This window comes from Pseudopodoces humilis, chromosome 16, assembly GCF_049639895.1.
Source record: "Pseudopodoces humilis isolate 2021_Gansu_Grassland_sample_001 chromosome 16, ASM4963989v1, whole genome shotgun sequence".
NCBI classification, from domain to species: domain Eukaryota; kingdom Metazoa; phylum Chordata; class Aves; order Passeriformes; family Paridae; genus Pseudopodoces; species Pseudopodoces humilis.
In genome coordinates this window covers 17615937-17634792 of record NC_142215.1, presented here as the reverse complement: position 1 = coordinate 17634792, position 18856 = coordinate 17615937, and the positions used below count along the sequence as shown (strand labels likewise).

The 18856-nt window shown below is 43.4% G+C and overlaps 1 protein-coding gene across 1 annotated transcript in view; it reads right to left on the bottom strand.

The window, feature by feature from the left end:
• Nucleotides 1-6246: 6246 nt before the first annotated feature.
• The window catches only part of PSTPIP1 (proline-serine-threonine phosphatase interacting protein 1), a 52346-nt gene continuing 39736 nt past the window's right edge, over nt 6247-18856 (bottom strand). The window contains exons 11-16 of the mRNA XM_014251287.2: nt 18078-18176; nt 17434-17530; nt 14691-14775; nt 13094-13164; nt 11807-11904; nt 6247-10251 (exon numbers count right to left, since the gene is read on the bottom strand). Coding sequence (XP_014106762.1) covers nt 10120-10251; nt 11807-11904; nt 13094-13164; nt 14691-14775; nt 17434-17530; nt 18078-18176 — 582 coding nt within the window. The 3' untranslated portion in view covers nt 6247-10119. The remainder of the gene's footprint in view (nt 10252-11806; nt 11905-13093; nt 13165-14690; nt 14776-17433; nt 17531-18077; nt 18177-18856) is intronic.

Below are 18856 nucleotides of genomic sequence, written 5' to 3'. Positions count from 1 at the left end.
ATTTGAAACAATAGCAGCGAAACACAGAACAACAAACTTGGCTGAACTTGATGGAAACTTAATATCTTGTGCATACTATTAAGGAAGAATCTGTTGCCTCTAAACAGTGGGTAATGAATAGCTTTCCTGTAACTGCTGTATGTTAATTATATTTTAATGTGTTTTGCATTATTCACATACTTAGTCACTGCCCTACTTTCAGTGTCTTCAGGTTCCTCCTCCTTCGCAGAAGCCAGGGATGTTCAGAACTTTAACCAGTTGCTTATGTACAAAGCAGACATGCTCAGCTAAACTGACATCAGGATAATATCAAATAACTAAAGAAGCATCACTCAGAAGATTCTAAAATGTGCATATTGTTGAGGTCAGTGTGACTCGTTGGAGGATTTTTCTCAGTGATGTTAACACGGCTGTAGAAGTGTACCTTTGGAATTCTGTTAACTGCTAAAGGAGGGTTTCAAATGATGCTCTCCTGGGACTTAGATTTTCATTCTTAGGACAGTGTGTGGCTCAACCCAGGACTCCTGACTGTGGCATCAGATTTCCCAGATGTGGCAGCAAGCCTGCTCACTGAATTTGATTATCTTCATATTGTATTGCATATTGTGAATATGGAACTCAGAAGACTGAGATGATGCTGGCTTGTAAAAATCAGTGAGCAGAGGTTTGTGTTGCACAAAGTAAGGCTAAGGATGCTTAAAAAGGTTATCAGCTCTTAACAGCTACAAGGCAGAAAGAAACTCCACAGTCATGAGCCTGCACATACCCCTTTGAAATGAGGATCTGGGGGAGATAACAGTGCACCTGCTTGTTAATCTTGCTGGAAAACGTGGATTTGAAGTACTGATGACTTGACAGTACTTGCGTGTAATTGAAGGAAGTCTGTTTCCTCTTTAAAATGCAGAATATTTGTGCTGGAATGTGGAAAATATTGAGTATTTTACAACTTTTTTATAATCTAAACAAAGCCCAACTGAACTCTTAACTGCTGTGAATTAGTTTTTTCTAGGAACCAGTGACCTTCTTGCATTGCACCATTTGTAGTAAGTCTTGGATGTGTGAATAAAGTTAGGTGGTGCTTGGGTTTTCTAAAATACAAAAGCAGACTTCACACGCCTCCACACTCCCCTCCAAAAAGCTAACCAAACCCAGAATTGCAAGGGTACAATACAACACATTTTGTATGGTTCACTGAAGCTGGGAACAAGTGGTGTGGGTCTGTAGCTTCCCTTACTGAAAAAAATTAATAAACTTTGGCTTGTATTAGGCAGGAGTGTTGGTGTGGCTGTAGTTTGGCCTTCCTAATTAATATATTCAGATGTGACAGTGTATTTTAGGGGACAAGGGATGATTTCATTCCATTATAGCTCTTTTATTTCCTTGATTCCTGTCTAGTCTTTTAAGTTCCTGTATGAATTTCTTCTTGGCTATCTTGTAGCTGAAGGGTCTGAGAGGGCTCAGTGCAGACTGCATAGGAAATTCTCCAGACTGAGTGAATCCATGTGTGGTACATGGAGCACACAGGCTCATAGAGCTCACCTGCAGCAGTAAACCTTACCTGATCCAGAGGGGTTTAACACAGGAAATTAAAATTGCCTTCAGGGATTTTTTGAATTGGCTTTTATTGTTCTCACTGCTATTAAATTGACTTAACTACATTGCAGTGCACATCTGTCCTTCACTGCCTTCCAGCACCCTAGTAGGAGGCTCATGAGAATTGGAGGGTCTCATTCAGATTGTGATCTAGTAAGACATGATCATCTCTATGTGCCTTAGTAAACAGAGGAGAAGTGGTCTAATAAGATCAATTTAACAAAGTTTGTGGAAAAAAAAAAATTTGACCTTGACAGCCAGAAGAGGACAGCTCATGAGACTCTTCAGTACTTGAAGTTTCAGATGACGTTTGAGATAAGTACTTGTGATAATAATATCAGTGATAGCCTTCAGAGTAGTTAGTGGATCTTGTAACTGACTTCATCTTGGGCCTGAGACAAATCGCTCTGGAATGCATGAAAAGTCTTCAAGTGCAGTGGATCTTTGGTGTTCCATGTGCTGTGTCCTGCTGCAGCAGCACGCTCTGGGGTGACTGCTTGGAGAATGCCACCTGAGCCTACATCCTGCCTCTTGCAATCATTGCTCTTGGGTGCCATCCCTGCTGACTGGGGCAGCTGTCTTTGCTGCACATAAGTTTTAGTTCCATGGCCTTTTTCAAAACACATTTTGGTGATAGTTTCTTGCTGATCTCTGCAGCCTCCCATAGCTGATCTGTTTCCCCTAGAGCTGCACTGAGCAGTTGGAAAGCTCTCTTGGGGGCAGCATTTTTTAAACCATGATCTATGCCTAGGCTACTGCTGGAAGGCACAGAACAGAGTTTCATCTGTGCTACCTCTGAACTGATACGAGCACAAAGCTTCCTCTGCTAAACTATTGATGTGATGCAGTGCCCTATAAAGTGGCAACATAACTGGTTGCTGTAGGCCATGCCTGGCTGTGGAAGGGTAAGGTGCTGCCACTCTTAGCCTGTTTCCCACTGTCCTGCATATCAATCTCATATTCCTGGACTGCATCAGCACTGATCTCTCATGTCTGTTGAGGTAACGGTTTTCTATTTGTCCGTCTCAGTTTTGGGGCTGTTCTTCAGTAATGGGACTGATTAGGAGAGAGCAAACTCACTGCAGGTAGCAGAATTATGTTGCTGCTGATCTGTTGAAAGTCTGGGTATGATCTGATTTTGATGGGCCAGTCACAGTTTGCCTGTGCTCTACATCTACACAGCAGTAGCTGTAAACCTTGCCCTTCTACCTCCTCATGAAAGGATTTATCTGCAAAAATCCTACAAAATAGTCCTGAGGTAGTCCCGCAGCAAGTCATGTTTCTTTCTGTGTACCATAACACAAGGTTTGGTGTTTAAAATAAGGCTAAATTGCAGGCCACTAGGTGGAGGAGGAGGTGCTGGGGAAGCACAGCTGTACAGCTGTTCCATGGCCATGTGCTGCACCCTGAACATGTTTAATGTCCTGGCAGCTGCCTGGCATGGCAGAGGTAAATATTAGATTTGTTGACCTACTCCTTTATTTCTTCAGTCTGACAGTTGCCTTCACAATACGGGTTTTGTGCTCACAATATGTATTAATTCCAGGCATAAGCCTTTGATTTCATCCTTGCTGTGACTGCAGTAATCCCTGCTGGATCTGTGCCTGGCAACAGATGTTTCTTCTTTCAGTGCCTGGACTCCAGGACAGGAGTTCAGTTGTTTTGTGTGGGGTATTTACACTGTAGATGAACACATAGTACAGTTTACTCATCATTTAAAAGCAGGGCTGAGTTTGTAGATTAGGCGTGGACACAAACCTGTGTATGTGAGAAGCTATCAGAGCTCTGGTCTGGGGACCTGAGACTTGGTGATCCTTCTGGAGCAAGCAAAGAAGAACTTCTTCCTAGTGCTATGCATTGAACCACACATTTTCTCTCACCTGCTTCTCTTGACCCTGAATGCTAAAGGTACATCAGGGCTTTTGAGTTGAAACTTTGCCAGAGGGAAGCCTGCAAATTGGGTTGCTTGGGGTAACATGAGCCACAGCAGTTTGGGACCATGGAACTGTTCCTGTTGGCACTCAGAGAAAAGACAGCTTTGCTTTCATTTGGATGTGTGGTGCTTCAGGTACCAGCTCTTTTCACCAAATGGGCTTCTGTCCCATTTCAGAGAATAATTTAAGCATTTTCCTGGATAGCTGTCCTGTCAGACCTTGCTAGGTCAGGCTGTGACTGAAAAACTGGAATGCATTTTCCTTGTGCAAATAAAACACTGAAGCAAACCACTGGCAGATGTGGGGCTTGACAGTATCTAAATCAGTCTGGTCTAGAAAACTGCTTCTGAAATGGAGTTCTGAAGTGTTTCTCCCAACTGGGCAAAGGAAGCAGCAAGATCTGCTCTTGCCTGAATGAGTCTGCCATTGAATTGCATTGAGCAAATCTGCCAGCACACGAGGTGTGTGTGGGGGTAGTGTTCATGCATTCTCAGCTGAGAGTAGGAGAGGAATAAATCACCTGTGGCAAAGGTGGCATTGAGTCCTGTGCCAGCACCAAGTACCTCACAGGCACCAGGCAGGACTTAAGTCCCAGTACACATTGTAGAAGTAAGCATTCCTTGTACTTCCAGGACTTGGAGGATACATCATCCTTGGGAAGCACACTTACTGCTGGTAGCCTTGCACTCTGTGAAGTGTTTTTGCCCTTTGAGTGCAATGTCCATTTTGAAAGCTTAAATCCAGTATTTATCCTGATAGCTTTGTTTCCCCCTGTACAGTAACACCTTCAGCACTGAAAAATGGTGCATGGAGGATCCATTACAGACACTGAGGAAACATAAGTTAAATTTAGAGCTTGTACTGATAAGTGCTGTGGTTGTAAAAGCTGACACAGGACCCTACAGAGCATGGAGCATTTCTCCAGATGCCTTCTCTCCCTCTTCGGTTTTGAATCCTCCCACGGCTGCTGAATTGAGCAGTGACCTAGCAAAACCTTTAGCTGCCACTAAGCAGAACAAAGTCACTATCGCTTAAGTCTCCCTTCCTCACCCAGGGCTCAAACACTAGAAGGGCTGTGCAGCCCTTCTGTAAAGACAAAGCACTTCTCACGTCTATCAGTGCACTGAAAGCTTTCCCATTCACACTTACGTTGGTATGCTTATCCTGGGAAGGTTAAAGTTCACCAGTTTCCCAAGAACTTCCTCCATGGACTGTTTTCAGCTTAAAAATTCAGAACAATTCTTCTTTAGATGCAGCTGTTGAGCATTTGTGCCCTTGCAGAGTGGAAGGGAATGCGCTGAACTCCCCCACGTGCTCCCTGCATTGAGTGTTATCTTATGTCTGCACCCCCCTTCCTCAGAGCCAGCCAGTCCTATTACAAAACAAGCACTGTGTACACAATATAATTTGTCCTTTTCTACGAGATTTTTTTCGTTGCAAATATTGATCCAACAACCACCCAATGCTACCTTGTTTAGGCTGGGTCTGGGATTGAACAATCACCAAAATACTGAGTGTGCCAGGAGGATTTTCAGATCGTTGTCAGAGTGGATTATGAGCTTCCTGTGATGAGTGGAGAAAGTGAGGGTTGAGGTGCGACTTCTCCAGTCATACCTTTGCTTCACAAAGCCATTGATTTATTCAAGGTTTAGCCTGGGCTGCTTGAACAATCCAAGTGTGTAATCCAACACAAAGGAAATTTCATTCAAATTTAAGCTGGAATATCTTGAGCTGTACTGTGTGTCCATTTACCCTGAGGCAGAGGCTGTTGCAAATGCCTGTATTTCAGTCAAAGAGAATTGAAGTCAAAGCACTGCTTATGCAGCTGTAGCTCATCCAACACTGTACCTGTTATCACACCTGGTTGCTGCTCTTGACGTCTGCCTTGATTTGGTGGCTTGGTTGAATTCTGGTAAGGGCAGCAAAGCTGGGATATGTGTGCTGGTATATGTTTCCAAATCTCGTTAATACTGGCTTTTTTAGATCTGGTAAGTAAAATTCCTCCTGCTTACAAATATCCTCCTAGCGTATCTGTTCCCACTTCACCTCTGCCCTGCAGCTGTTTTTGTACCCTCAGTGCTCAGGATGCTATGTGGAATCCCTGATAATAAACTCAAAGCTGTGCTCCAAGTTGAGTTCTGTTTGCCTGGTGGTTTTGGATGATACTGTTTTTCCCCTTAGAAATTTTTGGGATGTCAACTCTGATTTCTGCCAATTTTGCTGGGAGGTGATGGTGATTTCTGTTAGAGTTTTGTATCTAAAATCAAGATTTAGTCTGTCAGAATAGAACAACACAGTAAATCTGCCTTTTGGGCCAGTGTTCGGGACAGAACGGCTGCAGCCACATGGCACCCAGCAGTGATAGGGTGTAAATGTGCTCTTCATGGTGCCCCAGCAGCTTTGTGCCAGATCAGGTGTCAGCCATCCTTTAGCAGGTGGTAGAAGGACAAGTTTAGCACTGTACCATGTGTAACTGGCTAATTTGATGGAAATATGATTATCCAGCTATTCTAGAAACAGATCAGATTTGCACTGTGCAGGATCCAGGAGTGCACATATTTGGAGATAACTGTGGCTCTGAACAAAATGTGAGCTGCTGAATTTAAGTAATTGCTAACAAAGAATAGATGATGGCTAACAGCTTGACTAGTTTTTTGCCCTTTCAAGTGAATGCAGTGTTGGCATTTTGTTAATAACATAATCACTGGCAGGACACTAATTCTTCTTCCAGAATTTAATTCACAAGTATTCTTTCCTTACAAAACCCAGCCCATCAGTCCTTGCAGTCCCTTAGCAGCCACAAAGCAGATAAGACTCAGCATCACAACTTTGTTTCCTTTCTTGCTCGCTAACTCTGCATGTAGTTCCTGTTTAAGGACACGGGAAGCACTGATATTTGTGTGGCTGGTGACTGTTCTTGCGTTCTATGCCCCAACCCTGCAAGTTGGAGAACAGGAAAGGGGAAAGAGATGGTGTTGAGCAGTCTAGGCTGCTGTTCAGGCCTGTACAGTTTGTCCTGTCCCATACAGAGCTGTTGCCACTGCACATTGAGGGTTAACAGTGACTTTTCATACTGTGTTGGGATAGCCCTGATGTAGAAACCCCTGTCCTCTCCAAGCCTGCACAGTTAAGCCATGGCACAGTGATACTGCCGGGAGGTTCTGTGGTATCACAAAGTGTGTAAGTTATCCCAGTGTTGAGGTTAGGTGTTCCTTAATGCTCACCCAGGCTTCTGTTAAACACCTGCCACCTGCTGCTTGGCTTGTAATGCATCTCCTCTTGGCATCCATATGCTTCCACTTCAACTGCATTTCAGTAATCGGGTATGAGCTGCAACTGGGAGAAAATGACCTCTGGAGAGGAGACTCAGACCAGGAGTTTGCCTCTTGAGACAGGAAGGAAGCCAAGGTAAGAGTTTCTACTGTTTATGCCTTATGTACATGATCTGTCACCACTTTGGCTGATGCCTGCTGGGGTTGTTCATACTACAGAGCTCTAGCCAGGGGTCCTCAGGGAGGTGACAAACACTCCAAACCTTCATCAGTCACTGTGCTCTTGCTGTTGCTACGTGCTCAGCTGGGAGGAGGTTGGTTTCTTCCTTTTAGCTGCCTAGTTGTTGGAAATGCTGGAAGCTGGTTGGCTCTGCAGATCACTGAGCTTGGCAGGAGGCCTGGCTGTGTTGGTTGTCTTAGAGCTGGGTCTGTTGGATCTTTCTGTTTCTAGTCTGATACTGTTTTGGTGTTCCTACTGGCTTGTGGGCTCTTAATATGTAGAAATCTGTTCTGTGTAGGGATTCACCTCACCCTACACTCGCAGACGTTTCCTGATTACATGTGGTTGTCATTGGTAGAATGTTATTTCATACAGGTTTTCGAGTGCTTCTCCTTAATTGGTAGTAAATGCAAAAACAATTAGCATGTTTTGACTTCAGTATAAGAATGCCACTGGAAAGGGCCCAATTCTGTTTCCTGTCCTAGCTGAAAATTGAATGATAACTTGATTATGTCAGTTTTATTGCCCAAACGTTACCAAACTGGAGAGAAAATGTTAATAAGGGCAATGTTGTTAAGGCAGTAGCCTACAACTGATCTTCCTGCTTTTCCTAGTGATGGGGGTGCGTAGATAGATGACACCTAAAATGTGGGTGTTCTCAGAGGCTGTGAATATTTCTTGGTATCTCTGTTCTATTTGTGACAAGTGCTGCCACGCAGATAGGGCAAACTGAAGAATTTGGCTGATAAGTAGTTCCAAGCCATATCTAGACAATATGAATCAGAGGATTCATGAGAAAACATTGCTGCTGCTTTTTCATATCCTGAACAATCCGGAGTTAGCATGTGGGACCCAAATGCTGTGACACTGGGGAGATTTTGAAATACATATAGCCTCTTGCCATTCAACAGTGTTTACTCAAAAGAAGAAGGGATTGGTAGAAAGGAAATCAGTTTCCTGACTTTGACAGCAAAAATGCAGAATGATTAGATGGAGAGAAACAGCAGCCACCATTCCACCAGCTGTCTGTTGGTGATGTAGATCATGTGGTCCATGGAAGCAAAGATGATCTGCAATAGGGTTTCAGGGCAGTCAAGACTGGGCCCTGTAGTGCCTTGTGTGAGGGTGGGCCCCCAGAAAAGTGAGGAGTCCTGCAAAATCTGTGTCCCACATCATTAGAGAATGTGCATCTCAGTGTATTTGTGGGGGGTTTTTTTCTTCTGTTTAATTAAGATAATCTGCAAAATACCTACCTAGATTTATTTATTTATTGGTTTATTACAGTCTTCTTTGTAGGAGATTGAGTGTTCAAGAAGTAAATACATTCAATCTAATCTCTTGTGGCTGTCGGGCAGCCTCCACTCGTAATGTCCTGGCCAAGGTGAAGCCATGTGCATCTTTGTGTCACTTCAGGTGTGGTCACAGAAACCTCTCCTTCCCTTCCCAGCCTGGGCGAGCGCTGCTGTTCTTACTCTGCTGCCTTCAATGCCATGGCAGCCCCTCCCGAGCCTGTGCTGATGCCAGGGGCTCAGAGCCCTTCAGCCCTGATGTGGATGTGCTGCATGGTAACTGGGGGAGTGTGGGAAGGACAAGGTCCTGTGCAAAGTACTGCAGGCAGCCAAAGGAAAAGGGCCTGCAGCAACTTCTGTTCCATTCTTGAAGGAAGAATTTGAATAAGATACTGCAAGTGCCTCTGACCTTCACTGTGTTTCATTTAAGAAAAATTGCATTGGCCATTACAGCTTTCTCTTTTGTCTAAATTTCTCTTGTCTGTTTTGTGTGTCTGAGCTAACAGTTCCTCTCTCCCCCATGCCTTTCAGGTAGCAATAAGAATAATTTTCATTGTCTTGATTCAGTTTTAAGACCTGAAACCTTGGCAAACGGTCATTCTGCCCCCAGAAATAGTTTGCTCTGATTCAAATTAAATCACCAGTTTTTAATTTTTTTTAACTATCTTGAAGTACTGAAAAAGGAAAAATGGCAGAAACTATCCATCAATTCCTTGTACAGTAACATTGGAAACATTCTTAAATATTAAACTAGAAAGATGAATAGAGCTGCAATCTGTGAAATAGAGTGAACCTGCACAGTGCAATATCTCTGAAGAGGTTTTGTTGAAGAATGAGCACATTAGATGTGCCTGGAAAGAACCCAGGATGTCCCTATGGCAGCAGTCGCAGAGGTGCAGAGGCTGCAGGCAGCAGATGGAGCCAGAGCAGCCTGTGGGCTGAGCGGGTGGAAGGGAGGCTGCCCTGCTGACATTGCAGGGGTGGCAATTGGCAATTCTCTGGTGCTCAGAGGAGAGGAATCAGGGCAGTGCAGCACTGCTGGAGGCCTGGCTTAGGTGCTGTTTGTGTTGTTGGATTTTTAAACTTCAAAATCCCAGACAGGTGTTAGGGAAACCTTCCAACCAAGGCAAAAGCAAGCCTTGGGCCCATCACCTGTCCCAGAATCCAGAGCAAAGCAGAGCTATGGCTAGCATGGATTTCATTGTGTTAGGAGATGGTTGTGATGGGGAGTGCCTCAAGTTTTCCCACTAGGGATGTGTCCTGGTCCTTCAGGTGCTCCTCTGTGGCTTCATTCACTGTTTTTTTGTATTTTCATCCATGACTGATAAACCATCCTCTGTCAAAAATGCCAGCAGGGCCTGTGAACGGAGAGAAAGGGATCCATGGCAGAGACCGTGGCTGTTATGACCATAAGGGTGGCTCCCAGGCTGGCTAGAGACGGTCCTCCATCCTGAAGAAACTGCACTTGCTTCTGTGATCTTTTCCCTTTGTACAGTTGAGATCTGAGCAGGATTTTCTTCCCAGGATTGCCAAACTTTGAAACGCTGCGCTGAGGTAGGACTGTGCCAAAACATGCAAGTCCTAATCTCTCAGGAGTGATGACAGTTTTTTCAGATAGTGTAGGCCAGGAGAATAATGGGATGAGGCAGGAGCAAGGGAGAGAAAAGCATGGTCAGTTGGTTATTTCCTAACTGGTAGTTGTAGAAAACAATATTATTGGGATGCCCTTGGTCAGCTGAAGCAGACCTTGTGTGCTGGTTGTTTTCAGTAACAGAATATTTGTAAAGTCTGAGGACTGGGGCTTCTTTTCATCAAAGCTTTTCAAGATAAGAGCCTGGCACGAAGCCTCGCTGCCCATTCCTTTCTGCTGTCCACCAGCCATCCTCATTTTCTGCAATGACAACTACAATGTCTCCTTCACTGATGTCCAGTTCATCCACGTTCTGAAAGGAAACGGAAAATAAATGTAGTTAGCCTGAGAGCACAGGAGAGCCCAAGCGTGTACCTGGTGAGGGTTTTTTTAATCCTGCTCTTCATCAACAGTCTGCCAGTGTCCTTCTGGTTCTGGAGTAGCAGACAGCGAGGGATTAAGCATTTTTGCTATTTCCTTAAGATCCTCAAATTTCCCCAGCCTCCATAGTGTCTCCTCCTGCACAACCTGATGGTTTTATCACTGGGGAAGTCCAGAAAGGGTTAAACACCATTCTCCTAAACCAGCTCACAATGACCTGCATAGTCTGCAGGTGTTGCTAAATAAAACAGAGCATGGCTTAATTCCTAAGGGGGATAACAGTGCCTGTGCTAATCCATGCCTGAAATAGGTCTCTCAGTTCTTTTAGCAGGGAACAGCAGTGACCAGTGGGGGACAGTGACTCTTGTACAGTGATGACTTTCATCCCCAGACAAATGCAGTAGTTGCAAATAAGCTCTCCCTGAGCTCCCAGGCAGCCATCAGTGTTCAGTGGTGCTGTCCTATTTTCCATAGGAAACCATTTTGCTGCCCACAGTGTAGTAAATAGAAAACAGGCTTCCAGAGGTGTTTGAGGTGTCAGCTAAAACTAAATTTAATGCACCTGAGTAGGCAAGAAGGGACTCAAAAAATGAGAGGCCTCAATATACTAAATACACAATATACTAAAGGTAGTAACAGGCTCTTTTCTCAGCAGGGAGTATTCCTTTGTGGCACAGTTTTAAGGGACTCCTGGAGTAACAAGGTGATCCAGTAGTCTCCTTAGGGGAGCTGCCATTAACAGTGAGGTGCTTTCAGCTGTGCTTGCATGAAATTTCATGTAGATAATAAATGAAAGTTTAAAATGAAGCAAAAAAAAACCCCAACATTGAATAAAAGGTGTCGGAATACTGCTGTATCTAAGGGAAAGTGCTCCTTTTGAGCTTTTTCTCTGTTTTCACAATTTATCTGGCTATCTATTTTGGTACTGTCGCATTTCTTCAACGTTGGCTGTTTGTGCCAGGTCCCTTGATGTGAGGCTCTCTCTGCACTAAGACATAAGACTTCCTGGATGATGTTTCTTCTGCTGATCTAAAGCTAATGAAAGGAACCTTTAAATTGATATGTAAAACAAGTGGGGCTGGAGTCCAGGTTCTGGAGTCCATCTGAATTAGCAAATATTTGTAACCAATCCATTCACAACCTTTTACTAATGGTATTCTGCCTAGTTAGGACTGGAGTCAGGGAGAATTCAATATCCCAGTTAAGGATGCAAGTTGTTCTCTTTAGCAGTCTTTTGTTGGCAGATGAACCACGTCCATGTGATTCTGCAGCTTGCAACATGGAATTACAGGGAAAGAATGTCCTTTATGGGATTCTGTCTTCTCCAGCATGGAGAACCAGCATGCTAAACTGGAGCAGGACAGATCGTGTCCCTGGCTGTAAAAGGATGGTAACATCTCCTTCACTTGGGGAACACTTTCAAGATGTTTCAATCACTTATTTTAAATGTGATGCTATGAAGTATTTATTTTGAAGCCTTTTTTTACCTGGGCTGTGTAGTCATAAAGTACTCTGTAGTCCTGTGACGACGTGATCCCAGCTTTTTCATTTACAAAAATGGATGCATAGACTCCGTCTGTTCTCTCTGCAAGGGGGGAAAAAATAAAGAAGAAATACCCACCACAGAAACAGAGTTCAGTTGCTTATAAATGTGTGGGATCATATGCAAGAGTTCACAAATACAAAGGTTTTTGTTCTCTCTCTGCCTGGAGATTCACATGTATAGAAAAGCTGCTGTGAACTGTAGGTAAAGACTTGCACAAAAACTGACCCCCATTGATGGGATGACAATACACCCATTGAACTTTGTGGGAGATCAGAAACTAGCTTCAGCCTCAGGTTGGGAAAAAAATTTCCCCTGGTAAAACACAATCCAAGTCATCCAAGGAGGGAAACACTGATTAAAATGGTTTAAAAATGTTGCTACTGGGGGTATAAAATTCTAGCAGTTCCATGGCTCACATAGGACTTTTCCTCTTGAGAAAAATGGAAAATAGTGTGCCAATGGGTCACCAGACATTTTCCAGTTGTTTATATAGTTCTCACATAGCTGTTTGTCATGGACATAACTTCTTTTTGCAGCTGTTTTGTTTTAATACAGCTTGTTTTAATTAGGGAAACTTCTCATTTCTTCACAGTATCTGTCTGGGAGCTTCCCCTGCTCAGAACCAAATGGATTAAGAGAGAGTCTGGGCTGTGTTTCTGGGTGCCCAGGCAGGCAGGTCTGACAGAAGCAGTTGATTTTAAAGCTGTTTGAAAGCAACTTTTCTTTTGGTAAGAGCTACAGTTAAAATGCTTTTGTTTACTATCAAAACAATGAAAATATAATAAACTGTTACCTTCTACATAGTAAAAATACTGTGTTTTAAATATCACCTGATAAATTCTAGTTATAAGGATTACAAGACAGCAGTGAGTTGAGATGGTTATTTGTATTCATAAGCCATGTGCCTGGTGTGTTAAAAATTTTATGTATTCTCTGGGGCTTTTTCGTGGTAGCTGTGCTACACAAGGAGAAAACTAATATCTATGTCACACTGCTGCTCTGAATGTGCAGGCCCCACCTGCCTAGTTTTTGAAGACTATATGGATTATTTGGCTCTTTAAACTGGGCAATTCGTTTAATGCACATCCAAAGAAAATTAATTTTCAGACTGCTCTTGCTTGTCATCATGTGAATATCTGCTGTACATTTCTGATCCATATCAAAGCCTAGTTTAGCAATATGATCTAAAACAAACACATCTGGTAAACTGCTTTCCTGCAGAGCATACCCAGAGGAGGAGCTGAAGGAGTGGCAGTTTCCGTGTTGTTTCTGCTGCTCCCATGCAGAAGTCCAGAGAATCTGCAGAACCAAGAAAAGCCAAAACCAAAATGAGTGAACAGGTCTGGGTATGAGCATTCCTTCATCTCAGCTCTCTGACTCAGCCTTCCCTCCATCTGCTTCACAGAGTAGATGTCACCTCTTCCCATGGCCTTCTATTTTCTTTTATGCTGTAGATATATTTATCTTCCTTTAAAAATGTATTTTTAAAAATGCAGCAGACTGTTGAACCATCAGCTTTCACTAAATTGTGCATGAAATGCAGCAGATAATATTTTTTTGTAGAGCTGAAGGCTCATGGTGTGAAACTCCAATTATTTCACAGTGTTAAAATGATGCAAATTGTCAGTTACTTTTAAGAGATTAACATCTCTTTATGTTTAAGGAAAACCCTGATACAATTTAAAATACAGAGCCTGTGTAACAAGCCTTTCTAAAAGCTATGAGTTTAAGTGAATTTTTATTTTAATCTATCCCTAGTTATTTCCTTTATCACAGCTGGATACTGAAGGCTAAGTAAAGTGAGAAAATGGGTTAGGATTCTCAAGCAGAGATAGAAATAGCACTGCATGCTTAAGGCATATTTAAAGGGTCTGATTTTTCAGCTAGCAAACATTCAGTTCTTCTGGGAAATTGATATCCTATCTCAAGAGTTCCTGAAAGACTCGGGCTGAGTTTTTCTAGGCTCCTTGCCCATGCTGCTCACAGTTGTGTTCTGAATGGCAGTACAATTGTCTTATGTAACAGCACAGGATGCAGCATTGAATTCATTATTAGAGAAGATCCAGTTTCCATCTGAAAAACAAAGTATTGTGTATAACCCTGACCAGCTCACTGGCAAGCCAGGACCACATTTCAAATGGGAGATCACTGCCTGCTTCCTGTCTTTGCCATTTCATAGGGCTTGTTAAATTATAAATCTCTTCTGCTTTAACTGTGATGCCCTCCCTCTTGTGAATTTGCCATTTTAGTATAAAATATTTAAACCAATAGAGCCACCATGCTCTTCTGCTACTATAACTACATCCATGGTCTAACATTTACCAGCAGAAATGGATCAGAATAAGGAAAATTGCCTCTCTAATCATCACAATTTTTCTGCCCTGGGTTTTCCCCCTTGGATCCAGGTAGAGAGAGCAGTTCTTTGTTCTGCTCAGCTGAGTGGTGCTGTAAGCATGAGGAATTGCCCCAAAGGACAGCTCTCCCAGCCTTTGTCCCAGCCAGATTCACCTTCACCCTCCCTGGAACAAACTGGTTTTGTTGCTACGTGCCCTGACTCAGTAGGAAAGAGGAAGTGAGCGACTGTTACCCATTGCTGGCCGAGTAAATTGTGTGATGAACTCATCCCCTGTCCCTCTTGCCACTAGGGCAGGGCAAAATTACTGACTCAATTTCAATACCTTTACTTATTCTATCAGGTCACATTTACTGATACATAGTTACCTCGTGCTACAATGAAGGAAGTAATAACTTTCTGTGTCGTGTTTTATCATCATCTTATAGGTGTGGAGAAATCCCCGTTGTGGGAACTGATGTTTGCCACTCACCTCTTCATCATCCCACAGGAGTGCGTGGGGCTGCTGCTGTGCCTGTTGGGTTCTCTGCTGTAGTAGTTCTCATACCCTATGGCATCTGCAACAGGGCAGTAAAAATGAGAGGTTCAAACAGGAAACACTGAGAAAACATTGTTTTTTCCCTGCCAGAATGTGACCTGGGGCTGCTGGAGCAAACTGCAGGGCAGCGCCTGTCTGCCCTCACCTGGAATGTGGCTGGAGCAGCTCAGGGGCTTGACAAAAGCCATTCCAGTGCCTGTAAACAGCCGTGGCCCTGGTGGGAAGAGGTCCTTGGCCTGAGCTGAGGCCTCAAGGCCCCATTTGAAGAGCTGTGACTGCCCTAATGAGGAAGGCAGTTTCTTATATTGCCTCAAAGCTCAGGATTTAAGGGGACAGAGTATGGTCATTGTGAGCCCTAAACTGTGTTCATGATAGAATTTGCTGCAGTGCATTTTGTTTCTATTTTCCTCAGTGGAACCCGTCAGGAATTTTTGTCAGGGTTGGGGAGGTTTCCTGCAGCAATAACGAGCAGTTTCCTGATGTGTGCTTGTGTGTTTCCCCACCTTTCATATCTCCCCCATCTGTCTCCTGAGAGCTTATTTGCTGTTTACCCAGAGATATTTGGGTTTTGTTCTCTCAAACACATTTAGGTTGCAGTTCCTTCACTCTCCCCTATGGTGTCGTTAAGGGTGAAATTAAGAAATTTCCAAGTGTAACTTTACAGATGAAATAGTTACAGATGGATAGTTCCAGATCCTTACAGCTGATGGCCACACACCCTTTCTGTCCGTTTGGTGCGAGGGCCAAATAAACAGGAACAAAGCCCAAGTGTTTTATCTCAGCCCTGATAGCAAGTATCTTCTGAAAAACATTGGACTTGGGCTAAAGGTTGACATTCTCACACTGTGTCAGCCATGATAGTAAGCAGAGCAGGCACATAGAGCTAGAGAGTGTGAAGAATCCCTCCAAATAAGACTCACAATAATTGGGGAGTTTTCTGACCAATTTAAAGGTCTCCTGCTGCCCTTCTGCATTGTCACCTTGGTGCAGTTTCCAGTTTACAGGGCATTGTGAGATTGGGTAGAAAAGGAGCAAGACCATCAGGAAGGTTTGGTCAGGATGCAGGCCTTCTGCCACACAACGCAAAATTACACGTGGGTTTCCTCCTGCATTTTGCAAATAACAGCACAGATCAACAGCTCACTGTGTGCTACATTGCAAACTCATTACCAGAGCTGTGGAGATATTAGGATATTACTTCCAGAACACATCATTTTCTAGAAGGTGGCAAAAATAAAAACAACAAAAAAGCAAGTCAGGTTTTTCTTTGCCTTTCATAAAGCTCTCAAGGGTTTTTTCCACCTAGTTCTTATTTGAAATGACTCTGACATAGCCAAGAGCTTTTTGTAGAAATTTCCTAGGAGACTGGAGAATGACAAATCTTTTTTTTGGGAGGAAAACCAAAAAATAAAAAAACCAAGCTAAGAATTACACATTTCTTAGTACACAGAAGTTGTTTAACACTGTTGCAAGGCACAGTTCTCCTTTCTGCCACTGAAAATGTAATTTTTCCTGGGTAAATTATCCTGTATCAGTGAATTTAAATCCCCTATATGAAGAAGAATAAACTATAACAGCAAAATAGCATCCAGTGCACCAGTACCATACATTAGTTTTTAAAAATTCCCCAAATCCCAGTTTTTAACCATCATAAGAATAATGGCAAAAAGGCTGAGTGAAAAGCAGGCTTCAGATAGCTCAGTGCTGAGTTAGTGGCAGCACCCAGCTCTACTGAGGAAGGTTCTGGGGTAATTCCTGCCAGCTTTGAGCTCTGCAGTGAAATCAAAGGGATCAAACTTGTTCTTGTACAAACTAATTATTCCCAGGGATCAGGCCTTCACACCACTGGGTTTGTATCTGTACAACTCCTAGCATGGAAGGGTTTTATGTAACTATCTTGTGTTGCCTGTTGAAATACTCGGGAGTGGTTTGTGTATGGCCATATGACACATTAGACAGCTCCTTTCCTGTGGGGTGTTTGGAGAACTCCTACCCTGGAGCAGCAGGTTTTCATTTTACTGCTGCTCTTGCCTCATGCTGTGTCAATCTCCATTTCAGCCCAGAGGTTTTGAGTAGTGAAGTCAAGGAAAAGGCAGCTTTGGCTTGAATGGGCAGAGCCTGTGAACCTTACAGCAGTTCCGTGTGCTGGGGCAAAGCCAATTTCGTTCAGAATTTCCCCAGCCAAAGTCTTGGCTTATGCAAACAACTTCTTGAGAGCAAAAAATTTGTTATTCCCCATTGGGCATGTGGAACAGAATAGAAAACTCTGTCTTCTCTGTGCTGCAAATGAAGAGGCAGCACCTCTGTCAAGGGCACACTGGGGTGTAGTTACTTGGTACATTGGCTGTGTCTTGCCACCAGTGCAGGAAGTTGCCATTTCTCCATTTCTGCAAGGCAATTTGCCACTGCCTTAGCAGTGTCAGTTCAGCTGTACTGTGAAATGAGCCTGGCAGCAAAGCCAAAATAAGTTTTTTCTTCTTTAGAGGGTTATTTTTAAGCTGGATCCTTCTGCTTACCCACTAAGAACACCACACAGGCAGCATCGGCAGCACAATGTGGGGGAAGTGAGCCATGGAGGTGGGAATGAAAAGTTGGAGCAGAAACTGCTCCAGCTGGTTTCACCTCCCAAGTACATGTACTGCAGAAGTCATCCAACATGATCAGTAGGAATAATTACCTGGAGGTTGTGTTCCTGTCATTTTTGTCTTAATGAAGTAGTCTATGTCTGACTCTACAACACAGTTCTCCAAGCTGACCCGAACCTCTTCATACAGCTACAAAACAGAATTCAAGAGTTTAACTTCTAACATTTCACATTGAAATAACAAATACCGCTAGTAATTACAATTACTTGTAGTAATTGTCCCCTTAAGAAACACTTTACACTTGGTACATTTCTGACCTGGCTGATCTTTAGCCTGTCCCCTGTACCAGTATTCTTTTAAACACACCTGTTTGTTTGTGCTCTGGATAGTCTTTGAAGAGAGCAGGACAAAGGCAGCCCAGGACTTTTCAATGCAATAAAGAAATTAATAGCAGGAAACAACCATTCAAAGTCAAATCTAGTGTGTTCTTTACATCTTCCAGTTTTGAGGCCATGACTGGATGCCTTTTTTGAAATCGTGTCAGAGCCCAGATATACTCAGCTGAGTGTTTTGGTAGCAGGAAGCATTCCCCAGCAAACCAAGGAGGACACATGTGAGTGCCACCAAGCATGACACAGACTGTCTGCATCCAGAAATGCCATCTGCTTTATATCTAGAGAGAACAGGAATGAGATATTCCCCCGGAGCCCGCACTGCAGAGAAGGGCAGGCTGTACCTCATCATCCTTCACACACTGCATGGACAGCTGGTTGCAGTGCACCCATAGTGAGTTCCTCAGTATCGTGATGCGGTCGCACTCCTGGAGCTGGAAGACCTAAAGCCAAACAGGAAATGTGATGTAGCCTCGTGGCACTGAGTTATTTGCTTTGCAAGCTGGGACAGGGCTGGGGATGCAAACCTGTTCTGAAGGCAGCATTTTAAAGGATGTTTTCTCTGTGGAGAAACTACATCTACTGTTAGCGCTCAAAAATTTGTTCTAATTGGCTGCACCAAATTAAAGTTATATTTTAGAGACAAAAGCAAAGCAGGAGGAGGAGTCCAGATCTGCATTTGATTGCTACCTCTGCTGTTGAGGATTTCAGAGTCAGACTCCTCTCTGCCTATCACACTGAAATCTTGATGTTTAACAGATCAGTAAAGTACTGGTATGAAAGGGTTGTATTTATGCTAGAGGTAGACCCAAAACTATCCACCTCTGCCATATAAAATGTCTCTCTAAACTTTTCTCTTTTGAAAGTACTTGAGGCTCTCTGGAGTTGACTCTGCATATCGAAGGTGATGATTAAATATTTTTGTGGTAAAGAGTGTCTTCACAGTTACTCCCTTCATCTGTCTGGCTTCCTCATGTTGCTGCACTGCTTAGGAAGAATGAAGGGAGCAGAGAGAGAAGTGTGGACCAGTCTGGGGGAAGGGCAAGAGGCAGATAAGCTCTTTCTTTAAAAACTTTAAAAAAACCCAAATCACCCTGATCTTTACGTCGTAATGTTAAAAGTA